At 35.5% G+C, this 21,288-nt stretch overlaps 3 protein-coding genes across 6 annotated transcripts; 1 reads left to right on the top strand and 2 right to left on the bottom strand.

The window, feature by feature from the left end:
- The first annotated feature begins 1,322 nt into the window (after positions 1–1,322).
- bicdl2 (BICD family like cargo adaptor 2) lies at positions 1,323–8,623 on the top strand. 2 transcript variants are annotated; one of them, XM_026212444.1, is made up of 10 exons: positions 1,323–1,412; positions 2,118–2,671; positions 4,014–4,229; positions 4,465–4,581; positions 4,737–4,883; positions 7,165–7,311; positions 7,543–7,617; positions 7,710–7,792; positions 7,984–8,098; positions 8,425–8,623. In XM_026212444.1, the coding sequence occupies exons 2-10, from the start codon at positions 2,408–2,410 to the stop codon at positions 8,593–8,595; spliced, it is 1,335 nt and encodes a 444-aa protein (XP_026068229.1). In that variant the 5' UTR covers positions 1,323–1,412; positions 2,118–2,407; the 3' UTR covers positions 8,596–8,623. The 2 variants fall into 2 exon arrangements, with proteins under 2 accessions (XP_026068229.1, XP_026068230.1); XM_026212445.1 differs by lacking the exon at positions 7,165–7,311.
- A 344-nt stretch (positions 8,624–8,967) lies between these two features.
- crfb12 (cytokine receptor family member B12) lies at positions 8,968–13,765 on the bottom strand. 3 transcript variants are annotated; one of them, XM_026212442.1, is made up of 8 exons: positions 13,475–13,765; positions 13,060–13,179; positions 12,728–12,857; positions 12,425–12,612; positions 12,159–12,307; positions 11,922–12,006; positions 11,285–11,424; positions 8,968–10,911 (listed from the first exon to the last, which is right to left on the bottom strand). In XM_026212442.1, exons 2-8 carry the CDS (start codon positions 13,118–13,120, stop codon positions 10,315–10,317), a joined length of 1,350 nt encoding a protein of 449 aa, XP_026068227.1. In that variant the 5' UTR covers positions 13,121–13,179; positions 13,475–13,765; the 3' UTR covers positions 8,968–10,314. The 3 variants fall into 3 exon arrangements, with proteins under 3 accessions (XP_026068227.1, XP_026068226.1, XP_026068228.1); XM_026212441.1 differs by having other exon boundaries at positions 10,277–10,911; positions 11,922–12,069; XM_026212443.1 differs by having other exon boundaries at positions 10,277–10,911; positions 11,922–12,069; positions 13,144–13,179.
- Positions 13,766–15,102: 1,337 nt separating this feature from the next.
- On the bottom strand, positions 15,103–21,219 carry LOC113049798 (mitochondrial import receptor subunit TOM40B). Its single transcript, XM_026212440.1, has 10 exons — positions 21,038–21,219; positions 20,570–20,749; positions 20,411–20,478; positions 20,185–20,277; positions 19,024–19,125; positions 18,833–18,938; positions 17,576–17,698; positions 17,354–17,430; positions 17,178–17,280; positions 15,103–16,123 (listed from the first exon to the last, which is right to left on the bottom strand). Exons 2-10 carry the CDS (start codon positions 20,712–20,714, stop codon positions 15,984–15,986), a joined length of 957 nt encoding a protein of 318 aa, XP_026068225.1. The 5' UTR covers positions 20,715–20,749; positions 21,038–21,219; the 3' UTR covers positions 15,103–15,983.
- Positions 21,220–21,288: the final 69 nt, after the last annotated feature.

The following is a 21,288-nucleotide window of genomic DNA, read 5'->3' as shown; positions in this document are numbered from 1 at the left end:
GCAGCACTGAGCAGGTTACCTAACAGCCCCTGAATGGGTGCTTTTATGATGAGAAATGTTATGACAGTCTGCATAACGTCTGACACTTACAGCAATTCAGAGAGAATTATAAAATGATCTTTGAACACTCTGAAGCATGTTGTAGTAATAAAATGTAGAGATTCATTAATTGAAAGTTTTATGAAAGTTTTAATACATAAGCACAATCCTTTGTTATATAATTTAATTTATATTTATATTAATTTAATTTATAATAATGTATTAATCTTTCAATGCTTTATGTAAAGAATTATGATAACACAAAAGAAAATAGAGACAAAGTTAAAATATTAAAAATATATATATTTATTTTTATTAAGATAAAAACTAAAATAAGACAGTAAAGTTCACTGAAAAGTTTTTTATGAAACCGAATAGAGATTAAAGTCCAGAATTGTCTTTTTTAGTAATCCTTATAATTTAGTTCAGCTTAATTGGCAAAATTCAGATTTGAAATGTAGATACATTTTGATTGTGCTTTTTCGACATCTACAATAATGTAAATTAATATTCACCAAAGATAATTGTAAAAATAATAATTTGTGACACATTTTCTATTGAAAGTAATGATTATAAAGTAATATGATCATTTATATTCCAGAGTTGGCAGGGTAGGCAAATTTGTTTGTTTCTTTATTTTTGATATAAAAGTAGAAATAAGCAGAAAGAAATGTATTATCTTTCTGTTGACAGAAACTGAACAGATATTATTCAATGACAAGTCTAAGTATGAAAACAACTTTCTGATTTCAGAAAAGTAAATGGAAAAGACTAAAAGACAGAAGTTAAAACTTAAGACAAAATATGAAAAGTGAACCGAATGCATACAAGCAATAAATGAATCAATCATTGGCTAGGTTTTTTTTATTATTATTATTATTATTTTTTATAAATAGCCTATTAAATATTTACAATTGCAGCCAGATGATACATTAGAATAAACAGAAAAACAAACATGATGTTTAAGTTATATAACACAGTTAAATGTTCACAAAAACTACTTTTACAGCTTTCTTATTTTTGGACCTTCATATTGTTTTTTGAGCTTCCAAAATAAAAAACAAAGGTTAAAATCCCCCATGTTTACATTCATGAATAAATCGTAGGTGCGAAGGTTTCCAGGGAATTTTAATTTTAACTATTTATTTATTTTGAATAGATCGAAGTTTCATACTATATCACTGTGACTGTGTATCTCACCTGAACGCCTGACGTCAGCGTCACCTTTCCTTTTTGTGTGTTGGGCTCCTCCCACTGAACTGATGACGCCTTGAGAAGGTGTGGCTTAATTAGTTTCACAGCAGCGCTTCCAAGGCGACCAGTAGTACCTCCCTGTCACCTTTCGTGGTGAGTTTGGAGCAGGAACTTCCCAGGTAGGAAAAACAAAGCATTACTTATTTTAAATAGTAAATACTAACATTGCTCAGGGACGCTTTATTGTTTTGAATATAAAACATTCATTCAAGTTCTTAAGTCTTTTAATTAAGCCTTTATTTGCTGTGAAGTTGAGACAAACAATTTGGGCTGTTTTATTTACACTACATTAGACTAATGTAGTTGATTCAACAGTTTCAATGAAATTAAAATACCGCATTATGTTAATAACAAACACTTTAGCCAGAGTTTCTTCCTGCGCCTGGATTTCCTCCATTATGATCCACAGACAGTTCCTGTTTTATTCCAAGAAAACATTTTACAGCCATACTAAATAAAATATCAGGTCACCTATGTCTTAGTTACCTGTGCTCTTTAAAACCTGTTTAGCCAATTGTAAGGGGTGTAGTCACTGGGCCACTGAGGAGTCTTGAATGACTACTGGAATGCGAGAGAAAGACTGAAACTTTGTTATGCTGGTCATGTCCACAAAAGAAGCTCCTAGACAACAATAGAAATGCTCAAAGGTAGAAATGGATAATGTGGTGTTTGGATACACATACTGCATAGGGACGAAATCCAAGCTCTTTACAGTCCAGGAGGATTAGATATTATAAATGAAAACACCTGCCAGCTTTGTGTCATAATTTTCAGGGTGAGTTCCAACACAATTGTCACCTGTTTCAACACGTTTCTGTCCATAGGGAGATTTATAAGGAAGACTCAAGATAAAGCCAATAATAAATCAACTGATTATTCCACCCTCGGAGGAACCTTCAGCCTCAGTACAGCCTACATGTGACACACACAAGGGTTGATCATCTTTTGAAGGATATACAAAAACCAAGAGGTGTCAGGTGCTTTGTTTTCTTGAAAATCCAGTCTAGACTAAAGCCTCAGGCATTTAGACTGGGAAGGATGCAGATTAACAACTTCTGACTATCAGGACGGTCACTTGGAGTCCTGCTTAGACGTGAACTTGAGGAACAGACCAATGTTTCCATTCAGGAAGGAGAACCTACCCTCTCCCATCCTGGAGGATTCTTTCTTCCCCTTCTCTTCATCACACTCTTCCTCCGGTCACCGGATCATGGCTCCTACAATGGGAGCAGATGATCTCCTCGCCTCACCTCAGGATGACAGCAGTCCTACGCTGCTGGAGAAGGACCTGATCTTGGCTGCTGAAGTGGGCCAAGCTTTGCTGGAGAAAAACGAGGAGCTGGCTACTCAGATAGAGCAGATGGAAAGGGAGATGGAGGTATGAATGAAAATGAGTGCTCAGAAGTGATGGAGTATCTATAAAGGCCTGTTAACGCCACAAACTATAAAGTTTTAATAATCATTTCAGTTCTTTGACAATAGCGATAGTCCACACCCCAACTATAACAACTCAGAGGAACGATTTTATTAGAATCACTTTCAGAATGATTTTTTTCCCACATGTTAAATAAAAACATTAACAATGTTTAAGGTCAAGCCTTTAAAACAGCAGACAGCAGCTTATAATAAACAGAACATTATTGTCTGCTGGTTTGTACGCTTATATAGCTAGTTACCTTGATAATTCTTGGTGTGAACGGGCCTTAACTAATATGTTTATACATTATATGTTAGCAGTTGTTTAAGCTTTTATTAATTATTATTTGCATCTTATATATATATATATATATATATATATATATATATATATATATATATATATATATATATATATATATATATATATATATATATATATATATTATTAAAATATATACTTTTATTCAGTAAGGACACATCATTAATTGACTGAAAATCACAGTAAAGATTTTAGATCTTTTGAACTTCCTATACATTAAATAGTCCTGAAAAAATATATCATGACTTGCACAAAAATATTAAGCAGCACTGATCAGAAGTGCAATGTTTTCAACATTGACAATAAGTAAGCAGTAAATGAGCATATTTGGAATAATTTCTAAAGAATCATGTGACACTGAAGTCTGGAGTATATCATTGACTGCTGAAAATTCAGCTTTGTTCACACTGGAATAAATTACATTGAAAATATTTTGGAAATGAAAAAAGATTATTGGAATAATATTTCACAGTATTGCTTTTTATTTATTGTATTTAGATCAATTGAATTTGGGCTTGGTGAGCAATAAGAGAAACAATTTTATGGTAGTGTAAAACAGTTTCTTAAGATGCTGAAAACTACACAGTGGTAAACATCTACTAAAGGGCTTGACAAGAACGTACAAGAAATAATGGTAAAGAAGCAAACACACAAATATTATGGATTCTGAGTGTTTATAACTCCTGCATGGTGACATTATGTTGCATATGATCCAACAGTACAGTAATAGTTTATGGTGGATCTTCATTTAGAGATAGTTTGTATCAATGGTCTCAAATAGTGCCAAAAACCTGAATGATAGAACCTGTTATAAAGGTTACTTTATACCCATTACGCCACTTTCAAAAACACATTCTAGAACCTCAAAATAAACATTTCACCATAAAAGGCCCATTTAGGTGGATATATATTAACATCATTAAAGAACTCGTGTGAAAAATGTGTGAATTGTTGACAAAGTGTGTTTGTCTCTGTACAACAGGCGATGCAGCAGGAGAAACACGTGCTGCAGCGACGTCTGGAGGTGCGGGACCTCGAGGCAGGTCAGCGGGAAGCAGAACTGCAGGCTGACATCACAGCGTTGCGTGCGCAGTTGGATCAAAAACACGTTCAGAGTCGTGACCGGCGTCGTGAGGAGAGTGAGCAACTGACTCAGCTGTCCAGCCACAACCAAAAACTTGTGGAACAGCTGGCAGAGGTGACCAATCAGAAGCTTTTAAGTCCCCAGCTTCCTGTTTTTAACAGCTTCTTGCAAATCTTTTCAAAAGCATCCAGATGCATGTGGGTAAACATGTCTAGTGACGTAGTAACACTGACACAGTGGTATACAGGGCTGGAATGAAGACTAGCAGGTTTTCTGTCAGAAGCAGTCCTAGAAATAATGTTTGACTACATCTAAACCTTTTCAAATCTTTCTTTTTTCTCTCTTCCAGGCAGTGGCCTTAGAGCATACTTTGCGTACTGAGCTTCGTTCTTTGAGGGAAGAAATGGAAGATACAAGTTTTAGCAAATCCATAAGCTCTGCTAGACTGGACAGTCTGCAAGCAGAGGTATACACAAAATTAGTGATCCAACTTATACATTGGCCAGGCCAATTACTCTTCTGATATTTTGACATGATCAACTTTGATATTTAGCAGAATAGTCAAATAAGTTTGTTGACTGTTTTTGTCTGTTATTTTTCACTACTGTTCCTGTATCATAGAACAGGGTTATGAAAGAGCGCTGTACTCATATGGATGAAAGATTGAAGTCAGCTCAAGAAGACAACCACCGGCTGAGATCTGAGAGGGATGGATTGAGAGAGAGGGTGACTGAGCTACAGACCAGTCTGAAAGATAAAGAAACGGAGGTGAGGAAGATGTGCCAGAGGATAGAATTTGGGTAGAAAGGTATATAGCAGATGGGGAGCAAATCTCTATGTAAGATAGATATCAAATATAAATACTGTATACAGTTAGAATTTACACTCTACATTCATGGCCGAAGCCAAGTCCAGGGGGTTTCTATAATAATCCTCTTATTATAGAATTGTGCTATAGTAACCCCTAAAAATACAGCTAATTATATTCTCTAACTCTTAAAAAGAGACAGAAAAGTAAATGTTTTTGGAGGGATGCTCATTTTTAGGAATACCCAATGTATTGCATCAAAGTTTGTTAATACTATATCTATAGGGTGGATAATTTTATCAGTTGTTTATTATTTATGCAAACATACATATTGCCCACCAAACATGTTATTCTCAGATAGTCAAGACTACAAAAGACAATACATGATAGTCAGAGGGTCAAACCTGTGTCATACATATTTTGACGTGATCGACCTGTGTTCGAATCCTCCTTTTGGCAACATTTTTCTCCCTTTTCAAATTTCAAATCACATCAGAAAAGCGTTTATTTTCAATGAAAATGAAGTAAATAATCAAAAAGTAAAGGGTAGGTGTATAGGGAGGGCTTTATTGTCCCAATAAGGTAGCGTCCATTAAATTAGGCTCAATAAGTTATTATTGCATACGGTTATACTACAATACCGAGGTGCAGATAATTGGCACTATTTTCAGTCAGTAGTATAAATAACAGAAAATCCTGCTATTTTAACATGGTATAAATAGAATCTATAGATATTTGCACTTAGTGTTAATAGCATATCACAAAAAAAGATGCTATTTGCACTTGTAAATAGCCGCTGCCTTTTTTGATAACTGCCAGACTAATGCCGGCGATGCAATGTTGCCAGATATTGCTATTAAATTAAACAAAAACCTATAAATAAATTAAATAAACCAAAATTATTTCAAATATTTTGGAAATTAGATAAGATAAAGTAATCGCTGATTCTAAACTGCAACTTCCTACTTTATTAACTTTCTAAAGTTAAAATAAGTAAAAAAACGCTTACAGTAGCTGAAGGCTTCATCTCGTGCTCTCGCTCACAACACTCTGAAGACTCGTTCACTTCAGCAGCGTCTCGCAGCGATCATTTTCATACCATGGATGCTAAACATTCTGAATTATACATGCAGACATTCATATGAGGAGCAGCAAATTAGTCAATTTTTATCTTGAACATGAAAAATTTACCGAGGTCCAGACCTCGGTGACCTCATAGCTGGCTATGGCCATGCCTAAATTAAACATGATAATTGGTTTGTAGCGTTTAGTGATGTAAAGCTGCACCAGGGCTCATTCTAATCTACAAACTCAAACACTAAAGTACTGCTGGGAAGTCCATTTAACACTTTTAAGAGTCCACCACAAAGAAATAAAATGGCTAATTCATATTATGAAATATCAGCTAATACCCTGAATAAAATGCATCAGTGTACCACAAAAATATTAAGCAGCATAGCTGTTAATAAAATAATAACTTAAATAAAAATGCATGGAAATTGATTAAGGGTCAGTGAAGACATATGTTACCAAATAAAAAAAGAGTTTCGGATAAATGGTTTTGAAATTACTGTTCATCAGAAAAATCATGAAGAAATGTATGACTGGTAAAAGCATTAAGCAGCACACTAATATAGTGTACCATGTGACCAACGTTGCATACTATTTTCACAGTACTATGATTTGAAGGCAACTTAATCTAATCTTGCACTATACTGTTGGTCATAAATGTGTCCCTGGAGCACAAAACCAGTCTTAAGTCACTGGGGTATATTTATAGTAATAGCCAAATATACATTATAGGGGTCTAAATTATAGATTTTTCTTTTATACCAAAAATCATTAGGGTATTAAGTTAAGATCATGTTCGATGAAGATATTTTGTACATTTACTACTGTAAATATATTAAAACTTAAATTTCAATTAGTAATATGCATTGCTAAGAACTTAATTTGGACAATTTTAAAGGCAGTTTTTTCAGTATTTCAATTTTTTTGCACCCTCAGATTCAAGATTTTCAAATAGTTGTATCTCTGCCAAATATTGTCCTGTCATAACAAACCATACATCAATGGAAAGCTAATTTAGAATTGACCCATATGACTGGTTTTGTGGCCCAGGGTCACAAATAGTATGAGAATTGGGAATTGGGCAGCCTAGGTTTCAGGTTCAGGTTTCGCTGGTCAGAGTACATCCATCCCTAGAGAGTTTCAGTCTGGCTGTCTCTGGCTCTTTCACAGCTGGAACAGGAGCACAGCACAGTGTTTCAGCTGCGCACGGTCAACCGAACGCTACAGCAAAGGGTTCAAGCCCTGGGAGAAGAGGCCAGTCTGGGGGAGGCTACCTGCTTCCCTATGTCACTTCAGAGTGAGATCCAACAGTCTCAGGTAGCGCTCAACCCCTGCTTAGTGAAAAGATAGTTGTGCATGCTTCAACTTAGCTTTTAGAAAATAATTACTTACACTGCAAGTGACAAAAAAAAAAAAAAAACACAATTAGGTTGAGGTTTAGGTTTAACGTATGTCAGTGCTTGTTTTTCTCCTCACTCAGCTTTTTTTTTTCCTCACCACACTTTCTATTTCTGGTGACTGGTTGATTTCATTTTTTATCTCAAACAGGCGAAAGAAACCATTTTGGCCCATTCAGCCATTTTGCAAGAAAAAGAAGAAGAAATTCAGAGGTTACAGAAAGAGGTTAGCTACATGATACAATGACATCACAATAGCATGCATATAGACTGAGTATCTGCATCTTAAGTTTTATGCAATGTTTTTTCTTTCATCAGCTACAGTTTAGAGAAACTGAATTAGAAGGGCTGAGGGAGGAGGTGAAACCATTTCGCAACAGTCCTGGCAAACCTACTTACAGGTGAGAGCTGGATCAAAAGGCTTTTCAGCTGCTACCTTTTTGTTCTCTGTGTGTCATATTTAATGACAGAGGTAAAGTGATAAGCTAACGATATGTGATGAAAGGGAGATATTTTGCATAATAGTCTGAGGACAGATTGAAACTGTCTATTGCTTTATCCAACCCTATCTGTTTTTCTTTATTACTCATAGTGCCCTGGAAGAGGAGATCAGTCTGGCCCGACAAGAACGTGATGCACTCAACCAACAGCTTCTGAACACTATCAGACACAAGGTGGCACTTTCTCAGGAAGTTGAGTCTTGGCAGGTTGGTACTGTAACTTGTAACTTGATTTCTAATCCAGTACTACTACAAGAAGCCCTATTCATATTTTTTTCCATAAAAAGAATACTTACCATGCATTGCACAGAGCCGTATTTGACATCAGAAACCCTCTTAAAGTACAGTTGTTGGGTGTTCCTCAGAGGTTAGTCTTAGGACCATTTTAGTTCCTGCAGTGTGTCACTGTATAGAACATGCACTGTTTTATTGTAAATTATGGTTAACCTCAACTATACATTGCATGTATTTATTAATAAGTATTGATTAAATATAGAAAATGTATTTTGTTGACCAACAAATTTTGGTTCCAGGAGGACATGCGTCTAGTGATATGTCAGCAGGTTCAACTACAACAAAAAGAAAAGGAAAACGACAAAGAACGGACAGGCCTTCAAAGAGGCACTCGCACCACCAAGTCACTGCGTTTACGTGGGGAAGATGGAAGGAAAGGATTTTTTTCTTCTCTGTTTGGGGGAGACTGACTGGAGAACAAATAAGAAGGGACAAGAAGAAAAGGGAATACAGTAATGAGAGACTAATCACTTTTTTTTCTACAAATGTCAAGTAATCTTTAAAATCACCCAAATGTGTAAATAGAAAGACAGTAGAAAGAAATGACATGTACTCCATAGTGGCACTTTTGCATATGTATGTTTATCAATATTTATTTGCAACTTCAAAATCATACATAAAAATAAATGTATAGTATTACTTTTTTCTCGTCTCTTTTATAGAGGGGTTAATCATTCTTAAACCCTAAAAAATAGTCTCTTTAGCACCATTCAAATAGTTCAGTAAGGAAATATGCAGCATTACAGTAACATTTCATGTAAACATATAAAACTTTTACACTCTCAGGCTGATTTTTCAAATACAAGACAGTTCCCCAATATACATAATAATCCATGATGATAACTAAATCTTTGATTATATATTATAGCACCATTTTATAATAGAAAATGTTTAGAACGTCCTTTACAGAAAACAAGTGTACATACACATTGACATACATATGGTAAGATATGACATGGAAATAAAACCCGCACAATAAAACTGTTGTGTCCTGAAAGATACATGAAGATTTTTTTATATATTTTGTGTTAGTATGCCAAACATTCTATTTCCAAACATTATTTTTTACAAATACTGTCTTACAATCTTACAAACTATCCCTATGTCAGTTTAAAATCACACAAAGAGAGACAAAAAATAATATAAATTTTTTTTAAAGAGAGAATTCCATTAAAACATTTGTGGGAACAGCAAAATATACTTTTGAAGCACTTGTGAAATGATGCTGTAAAGAGAGAATGTTTTCATTGGCAGTATTTTCTTGGTAGTATTGGTAGTAACTTCTATTACATAAATAATTTTTTTTGGAGTGACCACCATTCAACATTTTGCAGTTGTTTCCAAGTAATTTTAATCTTTAATCAGATTTTATATACAGAGATTTTCACTACAGTGGTCTTAGATCCCAATTTGTGTAAATAATGATATTATAATTATGATATGAATTTTGGATGACATACAATACACAATAAAACACTTAGAATTTCAATTGTCCAGTATTTCTGGTCAGTCAGTATTGCACTGCACCTTAATCTGCTTCATGTAGCACCTGGAGTCTGTTTTCAAAGTGTCTGATTGCCCATTTATCGACTAGACGGCTTGTCTTGTGACGAGTTGCATCCCAGTGAAACTGCAGGATGTGTAGCTCCAACTTATTCCTGAAGTAGGCACACTTTCATAGTTCAAACTGTGTTCAACATGACCCTCAACTGAGCAACCAGCAATAAGATGGCCAGTAACCAGCCATGTTCCTTCTATTTGGCCATACAGAATTCAGCTTGAGAGTTTAAACGGATATTAATATCTGTAAGATCCAAGAGTTCCTGATGCAGGAGTTCTTGTGAGTTCCTTCAGGAGAAAACTGTAAGTGCTATTGATGAAAGGGAAATTAACCAATAGTTTTCTCCAGGTAAAACAAACTCCAGATTTTGCTTCTATGTCAAGTGTTATTGCCTCATGTTATGAATATTCTGATCTTCTGCATCACTAAACTAAATCTCTAAAGAGTTTTCATTTCTATGGCATTGGTCAGGGGAAAGGTTGATACTTTTTTGCTTGAATTTGGTTGCAGACTCCACCTTTGGAAGTCGGTTCAGAATATGTATATCCTCTTTAAGGGCCTTCATAGTTTAGATACTAGAGGTTTGGATGTTTATAATGCTTGTCATATCATGTCTTGGTTCATAACCACTCTCTGAGTTAGAATCAGACAAAAATAAGCTGTCCTCCTCCTCTTCAGCAGGCACTTCTCTTTCATAGCCACTGCCAGAAGAAAAGAAAAGCGTTTCTTCTGCATAATTGCTATCCATCTCTGAGTTTACACACATGTTCACGGTAACCGTTCGTAGTATTTGGGATGATCTTGAAATGTTTAAAGTATTATCACAGAGAGATCCTGATTCAGACTCGCTACCTGAATACATACTGTCGTCATCCATTTCAGATATTTCATTTTCTTCACTATCTTCTATATCATTAGCCAGTGTGTACTTATCATACTGATTTGATGCCTCAGCCTCCTCATCTTGCTCTGGTGGGATGACACTGGCGATGGATAATGTAAAGTTTTCTCTCGGTTGATAGAACACAGAGCCATCCTTGGAGTCTTCCTCCGATGAAGAAAAACGTCTCTCTCCGTTCATTTCTTTTTTTGGTGGGGTCACTGTGATTGGCTGGGATTCCTCAGGGGTTGGTTTTAGGACCCTTTTATATCCTGGAATAACAATCTGTAAAGGACATACATACATTTATTTATTTGGCATCACTTTACAAGTTAACTAACATTAATAATGAACAGTTGTTTTTTTTTTTAGAAAGAGTGGCTCAGAAAGAGAAGTTAGGTCCTAAAAAAGCTCCAGCATCATTTGTCTGCAAATGCCACATATTTGGATATGTTGTATCTTTGAATTTTGATTTGAGGCCTATGCACATAATACATGTATATTGTATATAAAAATATGAAACGAATTGGAAGGGTAATGTTAAATAATAATAATAATGTTCACTATGATTTCAATATAACAACTAATAAATGCAACTTAAATTCTAAAGTCAAATTAGGACATACACAAAGCTTTATGAACTATATAAGGAACATACCAAAGGTTTTGGAATGCGGAGATTCTTGATTTGAAGCCTCATGTGGTAAAAACAACCAAAAGGCAAAAAAATCCCAGTCGAAAAAGTAATCAGCAGGATGGCCACAATGCACACCACTAGCACAAAGCTTTTAGTAGAATCTATAAGACATATTAACACACAAACAATATTGTTTTAATAAAGCTGCAACATTTTTGAAGTAAAGCTATGCTCACCAAGGCTGCATTAAATTGATCAGAAGTATAGCATATTGTAATATTCCTGTGATGCAAAGCTTAAGTTTTTAACATCATTACTTCAGTCTTCAGTGTCACGTGGTCCTTCAGAATTCATAATATGTAGATTTGTTGCTCAAGAAACATTTCTTCTTATTCATATTATATTTTTTTATAAATGTCAGAAAGAGTGCTTCTTTCTATATTTTCTCCAGGATTATTCAATGAATAGAAAGCTTAAAAGAGAATTTACTGTATTTGAAATAGAAATCTATTCTAACATTATACATTTTTTCTCACTCAATTTTTAGCAATTTAATGCATCTTTGCTGAATAAAAATACTAATCTCTCTCTCTCTCTCTCTATATATATATATGGATATACACATGCTGAACAGTATAAATAAAAATATATCCATTACCTAATAGAAATATACATTTGGTGGTGTTGAAGTTATTGTCCCTCGAGGCTTGTTGATGACTTGCAGAAACACTAACACAATAGTTCTTGCCAGATGGCACATCATGAAAAATGTAAGGAGACTCATAGGTTGATATCATAGCTACAAACTACAATAAAAAAAATTATGCATTTATGCATGTAGACATGTCATTGTAATAATCAGTGATTGTGCATAACAAAAATATAATGCATTTACCTTTAATTCCCCTGCAGGACTGCTCTCAAAAAGATACAGCAGGTATTCCAGTGGTCTGACCTCGGGTTTTAATTCCAGCCGATGACTAAAATTAATTTTAATGGAGTTTTGTTCAGTTGAGATTTTTACACTCGGGGGACTCAGGAGTGCTAAAGAATAATTCAACAGAAAGTCAAACACAACCATTTCAGAAGAGCATTATTTAGCTTTGCTGACCAAAACATTACGTTAATTCTGAAAGTGTTATATAACATATTTGAGCTTACTGTCTCCATACGGCTGGAAAGACTTTGATGTAGTTGTCCAGTGGGAGCTTGTTCCTCTAAATGTTGTCTTGACCCTCACAAAATAATTCCAAAAATAAAGCTCATTAGGTTGCCCATCAAAAGTCAGTTGGCATTTCAGTATGGCTGTGTTAGTGCAGTGTTGAGTGTGATTCCACTTTCCTCCAGACCTACCCAAAAAACGGATACAAATTATTATTATTTTTATCTGTTTGACAAGTCACAAAGTAATTTTTGTATTGATTGATTTTATTTAATTTTTCTTCCGTGAATGTCTGTATGTACATTTTTTGCGCAGTTATAAACTCCAAGGTGTATCTGGTATCTGGAGGATTTCCTTGTCCAGGAAGCCATTCAGCTATAGCCTTAAAATCCAATATTCTCACAGTCAGATTCTTTGGAGGAGAAAGAATTGCTAAAAGGAAAAAAAATGGTGCATTAATTACAAAACAAATTTTAAAAGTGCCAAAATACACAAGCCAACACATATTGACAATAACATGGTATGTGCATGGAAAAAACAGTACTTATATATTTGCATTTTGAGATTAAAAAGGAAGGCTACCATTTGCATTATGTGAATCTCAGTTTTGATTCAGAAAACAAAAGTACACTACCTTTAGATGGCTTTAGACATATTTGAAGCAAAGTGAACATGCAGACTAGAAAGCGGGTCATTGTGTCATTAAATCATGTCAAACCTTTAAAAAAGGCTGGACGTTTATCCTTAATCGTTCCTGCAAAAAGCGGTACAAGACACATAATTACAACAGATCGCAGGTAATATTTAACATGACGTTTGGAGAAATACAAATATAGATGAAAAACAGTATTACATAAATAGAAATATGCAAAATAGCATGATTAGTTTGGTGCAAACAATGTTTGTCTTAAAGGGCCAGAACACGTTTACAACTATCATATTAGAATCATTACGATACCAAAAGGAGAAATCAATCAACTGAAATAAAAACAGTAAGCGTTCAGTTAAAGCCTCAGTTACTAATTACGGACAATTCAAGCCACACTCACCACACTGGAGTCATCTCTGTTTCTAGAAATAAAACACCAGTCCTGAAGACGGCAGATCCATCTTCCATACCAGCAGAATACTGAGATGGGTTTAAACAAATGATCCAAGACAAATACTACTACTATCAAAGCATCACTCGTTCACCACAGATAAAGATTTGAGAGGAATGTCAAGCTATATTTCCAAGCAATCTTAAAAAGACTAAGAAAAACATTTATCCGTCTAAGCATTCTACAGTACACAGAATGAGAGAACAACTATCTGCAGGTTTACACTGACAACATGCTGTATGAAACAAGTCCAGACTTCTATACTGATCTACTGTAAAGGTATATTTGGGACTTAAGCCCCTCCCCTGTCACCTGAAACATGAAAACAGGTTGGTCCAGTCCCCAGGATGGAATCTCGTCTTTCGTCCTCGTCAGTCTCCACCCAGCATGCACCATTTACAAACACAAATACTGATCAAGAGAATCATGTTGTTCTGAACATATAGCAGAAGCTTCATTATATGTTATTATTAATATCTTATATATTCTCTTCCCAGATAAATTCCAGATGTATCTAATAAATCTATGCCCAAATTTAACTATCTACAACTTCATATCAGATAACATAGATATAGATATAGATAGATATAGATAGTGTTCATTTATTTGGCCAAAGGAGAACGGTCCCCGGACCGAGCCTGGTTTCTTCCCAGGTTTTTTTTTTCTTCTACATTTTGAAAGTTTAGAGTGGGATCCTTGACATTGTTGACTTCAGCTTGCTTAGCTGAAACAAACTGAAATACGCTGGATGACTGTCTTCTATAGAACTGCTTTACAGATGAATCACATCTTGCGAAATCGTCACAGTTAACGAACTCTGAAAATGGAAATTGAAATTGAATGAAAATTGAATCGACTTGAGCTGGATAACAACATTACTACCTTCTGCAGAGCTGCTTATAGCTAAAGTGAACTTCTTTCCAAATTTAAGAACTTTATACTGTTATTAAATTGAACTGAAACAACACTGACTTAAGCTAAATAATAATGACACAATTTTCTTTTCAGAGCTGCTTTAAAGCAGGATCTTGATAATCTCCATAAATTGTCATAACTGATCCTACTATTTTTGTTGTGAAGCTGCTTTGAAACAATCTGGATTGTATAAAGTGCTGGATTTCACAATAGCTCCCTTTTCAAGCCGAGAGACACAGGACTAATGGAGATGGAGCGAAAGGGAATGGGAACATGATATGTAACTTGCAGTCAAGATTTTCTTCCTAAATCATTGTTTATTGGGACTATATTGTTTTCTCCCTTAAGAATATTTTTTGGGAATACAGTATCCTTATAATATGTAAGGATACAGAAATTTTGCATATGCCTTATAACCTTTATGTGTACAAGTGCTAGTGTTTTTAATGAGTTAGTTTGAGGCTGGATCACCTACTTATTTCTACAACTGTTGGAAGTGTGTAGTAAATGCAATATAAAACTTATTTTTTATTTTAATGATCCTGTATCTAAGATATACTTTCTCTTGAACACTCAGTTTCAAAATCCCCTATTCCAGAGTTTGTATATCATAACTTTCATGTGTGAGACAGGTGCTTGAGAAAACTGACAGAACACATCCATTTACTCACTGCTTTATTTACAGCAGCTCTTTATAATGAGACCTAGATTTGACCTGAAGCCAAAAGTATCTACTATACTTCTGACCCTTGGATACAGTCGGGGAATTTGAAAATGGAGCAAAAAACGATGAGAGCATGGTGAAAGTTTCCGAGACAGTTTGAATGTGTCCTTCATATAAGAAAAATGAAAAAGCTAAAATCTGTTCGTTTTAACAACAATCAACCCTGAAACATAAAAGACGAATCATCCCAAAACATGGTCTCATTAATCACATGGCCAGCATACAAACAGCTGCCCAATGTCAATTGTCACTTCACCTTAGTTTTTAATCTTAAGTATAAACAGTTTAGTAATTTACAGGAACAACCACCGCATTTTACAACGTTAATTCAGTGACAACTGCATTGAGCAACATGAACCAAACTGAACAGCTGTTAAAGACATATTTAAACTTGCATCAGAGATGAGCCTCTCTTCTGTGTATGTTCAGTGAATTATATTTGGACTTTGCTACAAAAAAATAGATCTTTAATAGAGAAGTCACAGGAAGTTGAAACTATATATTCATTTGTGTGGTCTCCTCCAACAGTTGTAAAAGTTGCTATCTCCTTCTTAGGTAAGATAATCAGGTTACTTTGGGGCCAATATAAGACCAAAGCAGTAAAATCATTGGTTCAGGATGGAACCAACATAGAGGGCACATTCCCAGTCTTTTCAGCCCTCGTTCCTGCTTCCCATGAACTGAATGTTTGTCCAGTATGGCAAAGAGGGCTTTGATTAGATTGCCTGTTCTGTCCATTGTCTGTGTTGGACCAGTGTCTTTGGGCAGACATGAAGTCCCCAGTCCTAGGCGGTGCCTTTTTTAAGTTAGGTTTCGTATCTAACCAACGTTGACCCCAAGACCGACCTGTAACTTGTCTGCCCTGTGGTTGACAAAGGCACCCATGATCAATGTGGCAGGAAGAGGGTAAAGCCGCTTTTCCAGAACCCCACCAATGATACAGCGGCTGTCCAACATTCCTAAAAAAACATCCAAATGAATATACATATACATATTTCTTAATATTACTGTTCGTATTGTGTTTTTGTTCAAACTATGCAGCCTTAATCATGAGATTTTAAAAAAAATGTACCCAGATTTTTGAACAATAGTGTATAGAATAAGTTACCTTTTCTTGCTTGTTTAATTTAACTTCTAAATCAGTGACAGAAACGGTGCCAACCCACTCCAATTTTACAGACTTGTGGATTCTAGACTGCACTATTGCTTAACACATAATCTCATGGTAAGTAAATTTTAAAGTTTAGTTGTTATTGCCAGGCCAAAATAAAGTCTGCAACCTCTTTCATTTCCTGTGCTGATTTTAGACGGAAGATCTGTGTCATTCTGTGCATTTAAACAAGGTCAAAGTGTTTAAATGGAGTGTAGTAAACACTGAGACAGCTCAGAGCAGAATGCAAACTAGACAAGTGTTTAAAAAAAAAAAAAAAGGGTGGAACACAGAAATTTGTTAATAAAAGGCCTTCTATTATAAGACATGTCATTTGTCTCTGTATATTCTAATGGGATGTTTACTTCCTGAATGCTGCTGTTACAGTCTGAATGGAAAGTATGAAAAACAAAACACAAATCTAAGTACAAGTATTTGAGGAAATTTTGTTTAAAAATATATGGTGAAATTCTGCCCTGCAAAGAAACTCAGTTAGGGCTGAAATCGCTAATAATTTTACACAGATAATAAAAATATTTATATCATGGTCATGATATACAATTTGTTTCTAAGATTTATTAATATTTCAGCACGATGTACTAATTTATAACCCCGTTTTAAGGAAATTGTGAGCATTTCCATGAACAGAACGGATTAGTAAATTATGCACACAATATATTTCAAAAGAGGTAACATGATATAAATATTTTATTCTGCATATTAAATTCTGGGGCTTCATAGAATAAATAATAATAAATAACAAAACAGTGAAAACTGATATCAAAAAAGATTTCTCCGTTCCAATGTTTGAGTAGTTACTAATGTGTGATACATTGCACAGTGAGCATATCTGCTCTCCTTACCTTTGAAGACCATTTTAGCTTCAGGAAGTTCCATCTGGTAACCAAAAGAAAAGGTTGTTTCCTGGGTCCTAGTGCTTGCCTCGAACTCCACTCCCACCTGAATCTGTGGAGATGAATTACAGGCTGCAGCATTACCAATCTTTTACTGTGACAAATCTTATCCTACACCACCTTACCTGTTTATTTGCCCTGTGGTAGTAGCTGGCATGTGCACCTCCTTTACCAGCATTCAGTGTAGCAACCCAGTTTGGCCCTAAGACAGAAAAGATAGGACATTTGAGTCTCAAGTGCCTTTGAGAAACAGAAAAACATTGTACATACAAATAGGATGAGTGACACTGAAGATGTCACACAGTTTAGGACGACTTATACTATAACAAACAGATGACCGCTCTAACCCGAGTACTGGCCTGCCAGGGTGAGTATGCCCCCTTCTTCTGCTCGACCTCGATGGTACACCAGCTCTCCCCCCAGAACCAGCTGCGGGGATACACTTTGGAGAAAGTGTGCAACCATGATAACTGTCGCGAAGAAAAACAAATGCACAAACAGATAACAACATTATAGGTGTAATGAGTGATATTGACAGCAAGCAGTTGAACTACAGTCCGAATACAAAATATTGGAGAGCTTTGTTTCTTCACATGAGTTGCCAGATTGAGGACATGCAACAGGAAGGAGCACAACTGATAATGGAAGAAAACAAGGCTTAATTGCATTTCATAATTAATTGCATTTTAATATGCCTCTGACCATAGAGATTTTTAGATGGATGCCATGGCTTTTTTTATGGTGGGGAGGATCTGTAATCTCTGACCCTGTTCATATGCTGGCTTCCATGGCTTCGATATGCTGTATTTAGACCAAACACATAGACCAAAACAAAAACAGACATTCCGACACAGAACCACTGTTTCTGCTGTTTTTTTTTTCCCAAAGAATTGGGCTAAATTAAAACTGTTGCAAGGTATTTTTTTCATGTCCTAAGGTTTAAGTGACCCAAATAACATAATATTTAGCCCTTACATTTTTTTTTTTTTTTTACCAGGGACGCATTTGGGCTACTTTTGGGCTAGTTTTGAGTAGAAATTGGGAGGGTTTTGTTGTGAAAACCTGGGAACACCGCACAAAACCCACATTTTAAAGTAGAATAACAAATATGTGAGCTTAACATTCTTCTCTGGCCTCTGTTAACGTCCCGTTTACAGACTCGGGCATGATTTATTTCTTGTATTATTTGTCCCTGTCCCATACTCATCAAAATAATATGTTTAAAATACAGCACAAAGACAGGAAAAATTTTATGCATTTTTTTTTTTACTATTTTTCTATTATTTTTGAGAGATACTGGGACAGTGCTAAGCCCATTTCGTTAAAGTGCATAACAGGACCCCTTTAACAGAAGCAGGCTGACTTATGGAATTTAAAATGAATGCAGTGCCACTGAATAAGCATGGAAAATAATCACTTACAGCACAAAAACATTTACCTCAATTGGCAAACGGAAACATTCATCAAAATGCATACGAAGACAACCAAACAGAAACCTGTTCTGCCTGGAAGGCATTGCTTTGTTGTAACAACTAACGCACATTCCTGTGACGTCTATAAATCAGTATGTCTTCTGTTTTAATGAGGGATTCACATGATCCTACCTGATTCCCTCAGAATGTCGGGGTTGGCCATAGTAACCGCTGCTGTGAAGTCACTACCTCTATACTCCGTCTCAAACTGCCATGTGACAAACTGTGCCTGTTGAGTCTATTAATGGATAAGCAGTCAGTCCACATAGTGTTCAAAAGTATTTATTTATAAAAGTGCAATATTGCATACCACTGCTACTTACCTGAAATACGGCTTTAGCTTTTATTTTCTCACTCAGATGGAACAAAGAGTGTGCATTTAAGCTGCCAGAGGAGTCCATTTCCCCAATGAGCATGGGTGAGCCCTTTATACACACAACATCATTGGACTAAAAAAATCTCATCACATTAAACTGATCTAATACATCTATGCCCAATTAAAAACAGAGTTCAAGTCAATGTCCATTAGGTGAACAATACTGTTTAAATGCCCTGATTATTGCTCATTAAGATTTGTTTGCCTGCACAGCTTTTGAAATATGTTCCAAGAAACCTTGTAGCTTGTATTGCAGGTTTTTAGTATTCAGTCATTGCATAACATGCAGTAGGAGTCATACTACAACTATAAATAACCGATGATTATGATTATCCAATCCAAAATAATGAAATAAATCAATTTCGTGTCCACATGAAGTGAAGGCATATTTCCAGAACAACATCCTTTGTCACTTGGAAAACAACATTCCTATCAAACAATCATAATTTACTCTTATTTTTTCCATTTTATTATTTTATTAGTTTGGTGTATATTATCATATGGCTTTATACTCTACCATTTAAATAACTGGGTTAGTACTTGACTTATTTTTATGAAATGATTACTTTCATTCACCAAAAGCATTAAGAAAGACCCCTATTCCAATAAATGTTGTTCTTTTAAACTTTTGATTTATCAAAGAATCTTAAAAAAAGTTTTCATTACAGCTGTTAACTGATAATAAAGAGATGCTTCTTGAACACCAAATTAGCATATTAGAAAGATTTCTGAAGGACATGTGACACTGAAGACTGGACTGATTGTATAAGCACCTAAAATAAAGTTTATTATCATCATTACTGTTTTTCTTACAGTACTCCTTATTCAAAACAAACCCACAGCTTATATTCCTGTCACTTTGTCCTGATTCAAAACTAAATCCTTACCAAAAGTGCTGAATTTGTCAGTGTGACAGCTGCTTGTAAACTTCTAAAGTAATTTCCAGCATAGCCAAGTAAAACAGTCATTCAGAGGAATAACAGAAAAACTATGTATGCCTCTGCCCAAATGTACTGTACTTCTTGGCAATACATTTTTATAAGAATGTTACCCTTATACTGCACAAATCCACATGAACAGGAACAAAGGCACTGTTTCAGATTCTTACCGTCTCTTTGCTGTCAGTGTCGGATTGTAGGTGTTCAGCATGAAAGCGATAACTGGATGGAGCAACAGCGCTGAGGTGAAATGTGTGACTGACCTGAGGTGAGAATTAAACCACAAATGCATCCATTAGGCCTTTGGAAAGATATAAAAATATACAATGCTGAATAGTGATACATTTCACTTAACTGTCCTAAACAGTGTCGTAACTGTACTATATATGAACAAACCTTGAAAAAGCTGCTGAGAGTCTTATTTATCACCAGTTTCACTCCTTCAATCTGCTGTGGAAATACATCTAGATACACAAACATTGACATGACATCTAACTGTCTTAGATGCCTTACTTTAAAGGAACTTATGAAGATGCATACAAAATCAACAGAGACCTTTACAGTTGCGATGCAAACCATCAAAGCTCCCCGGGTTAGGTAGCCGTCCATCTCTCCTATCCCACCGTGACAAGGGTCTAGCTTGTGGAAAAGGGGAGTTTTGGCGCCCTGGACGGGTTGACAAGGCCAGCACACTGCCCATGGGAACCCAAAAGCCAAATCAGAGGATCTTCTGAACTGTGAGAGACAATAGTTATTTGACATGCTCATGTATAGTAGTAATAATAATAATAATAATACACAACACTGGATCATGCATCAAAATGATGCAAATCAAATAATGGGGGAAAGTCTATAATTTTAAAATCTGCTAGTACACAAATCTACAGTGATGTTAATGAATAATCTGCACATTTATTAATGCATTTGAGCGCGTCATCAGGAAATAATCATTGCATCTGAACGATGGTCAGTAATCACGCATTTGGGAATATTATGCTAGGCTTTAAAAGTCTGTCTACTTACGCTGAATAACTGTGGGCTGTACGATTACAGTATGCAAAAATGATATCCTGAAATCATACTAAAATGCAAGCTTTATACATGCAGTGACCGCTGGAAGAGAGTAAGGTGAAAGGATGCTGAGGGATGCAATGACAACTCAACTACAGACTCTAGCGGCGGAACCAGCTGATCAGCGCAGTCATTTAAAGAAGAGCAGCTTGGAAACAGTTCCGTGCAGAAACACACTGCTGTTTATTCGCACACCCGTGAAA

This window comes from Carassius auratus, chromosome 30, assembly GCF_003368295.1.
Source record: "Carassius auratus strain Wakin chromosome 30, ASM336829v1, whole genome shotgun sequence".
NCBI classification, from domain to species: domain Eukaryota; kingdom Metazoa; phylum Chordata; class Actinopteri; order Cypriniformes; family Cyprinidae; genus Carassius; species Carassius auratus.
Note: the sequence above shows the minus strand (reverse complement) of the source record. Positions and strands in the feature narration are given on the sequence as shown.

Coding starts and splice junctions, on each gene's coding strand:
- bicdl2 (XM_026212444.1), top strand. CDS start 2,408: ATGTTTCCATTCAGGAAGGAGAACCTACCCTCTCCCATCCTGGAGGAT. Junction 4,230..4,464: donor TTGTGGAACAGCTGGCAGAG/GTGACCAATCAG, acceptor TCTCTCTTCCAG/GCAGTGGCCTTAGAGCATAC. Junction 8,099..8,424: donor AGGAAGTTGAGTCTTGGCAG/GTTGGTACTGTA, acceptor TTTTGGTTCCAG/GAGGACATGCGTCTAGTGAT.
- crfb12 (XM_026212441.1), bottom strand. CDS start 13,120: ATGACCCGCTTTCTAGTCTGCATGTTCACTTTGCTTCAAATATGTCTA. Junction 12,858..13,059: donor ATGTCTAAAGCCATCTAAAG/GTAGTGTACTTT, acceptor TTTTCCTTTTAG/CAATTCTTTCTCCTCCAAAG. Junction 12,613..12,727: donor TTTATAACTGCGCAAAAAAT/GTACATACAGAC, acceptor TTTTTTGGGTAG/GTCTGGAGGAAAGTGGAATC.
- LOC113049798 (XM_026212440.1), bottom strand. CDS start 20,714: ATGGGCAGTGTGCTGGCCTTGTCAACCCGTCCAGGGCGCCAAAACTCC. Junction 19,126..20,184: donor ACACTGACAGCAAAGAGACG/GTAAGAATCTGA, acceptor GTGTGTATAAAG/GGCTCACCCATGCTCATTGG. Junction 18,939..19,023: donor AAGCTAAAGCCGTATTTCAG/GTAAGTAGCAGT, acceptor ATCCATTAATAG/ACTCAACAGGCACAGTTTGT.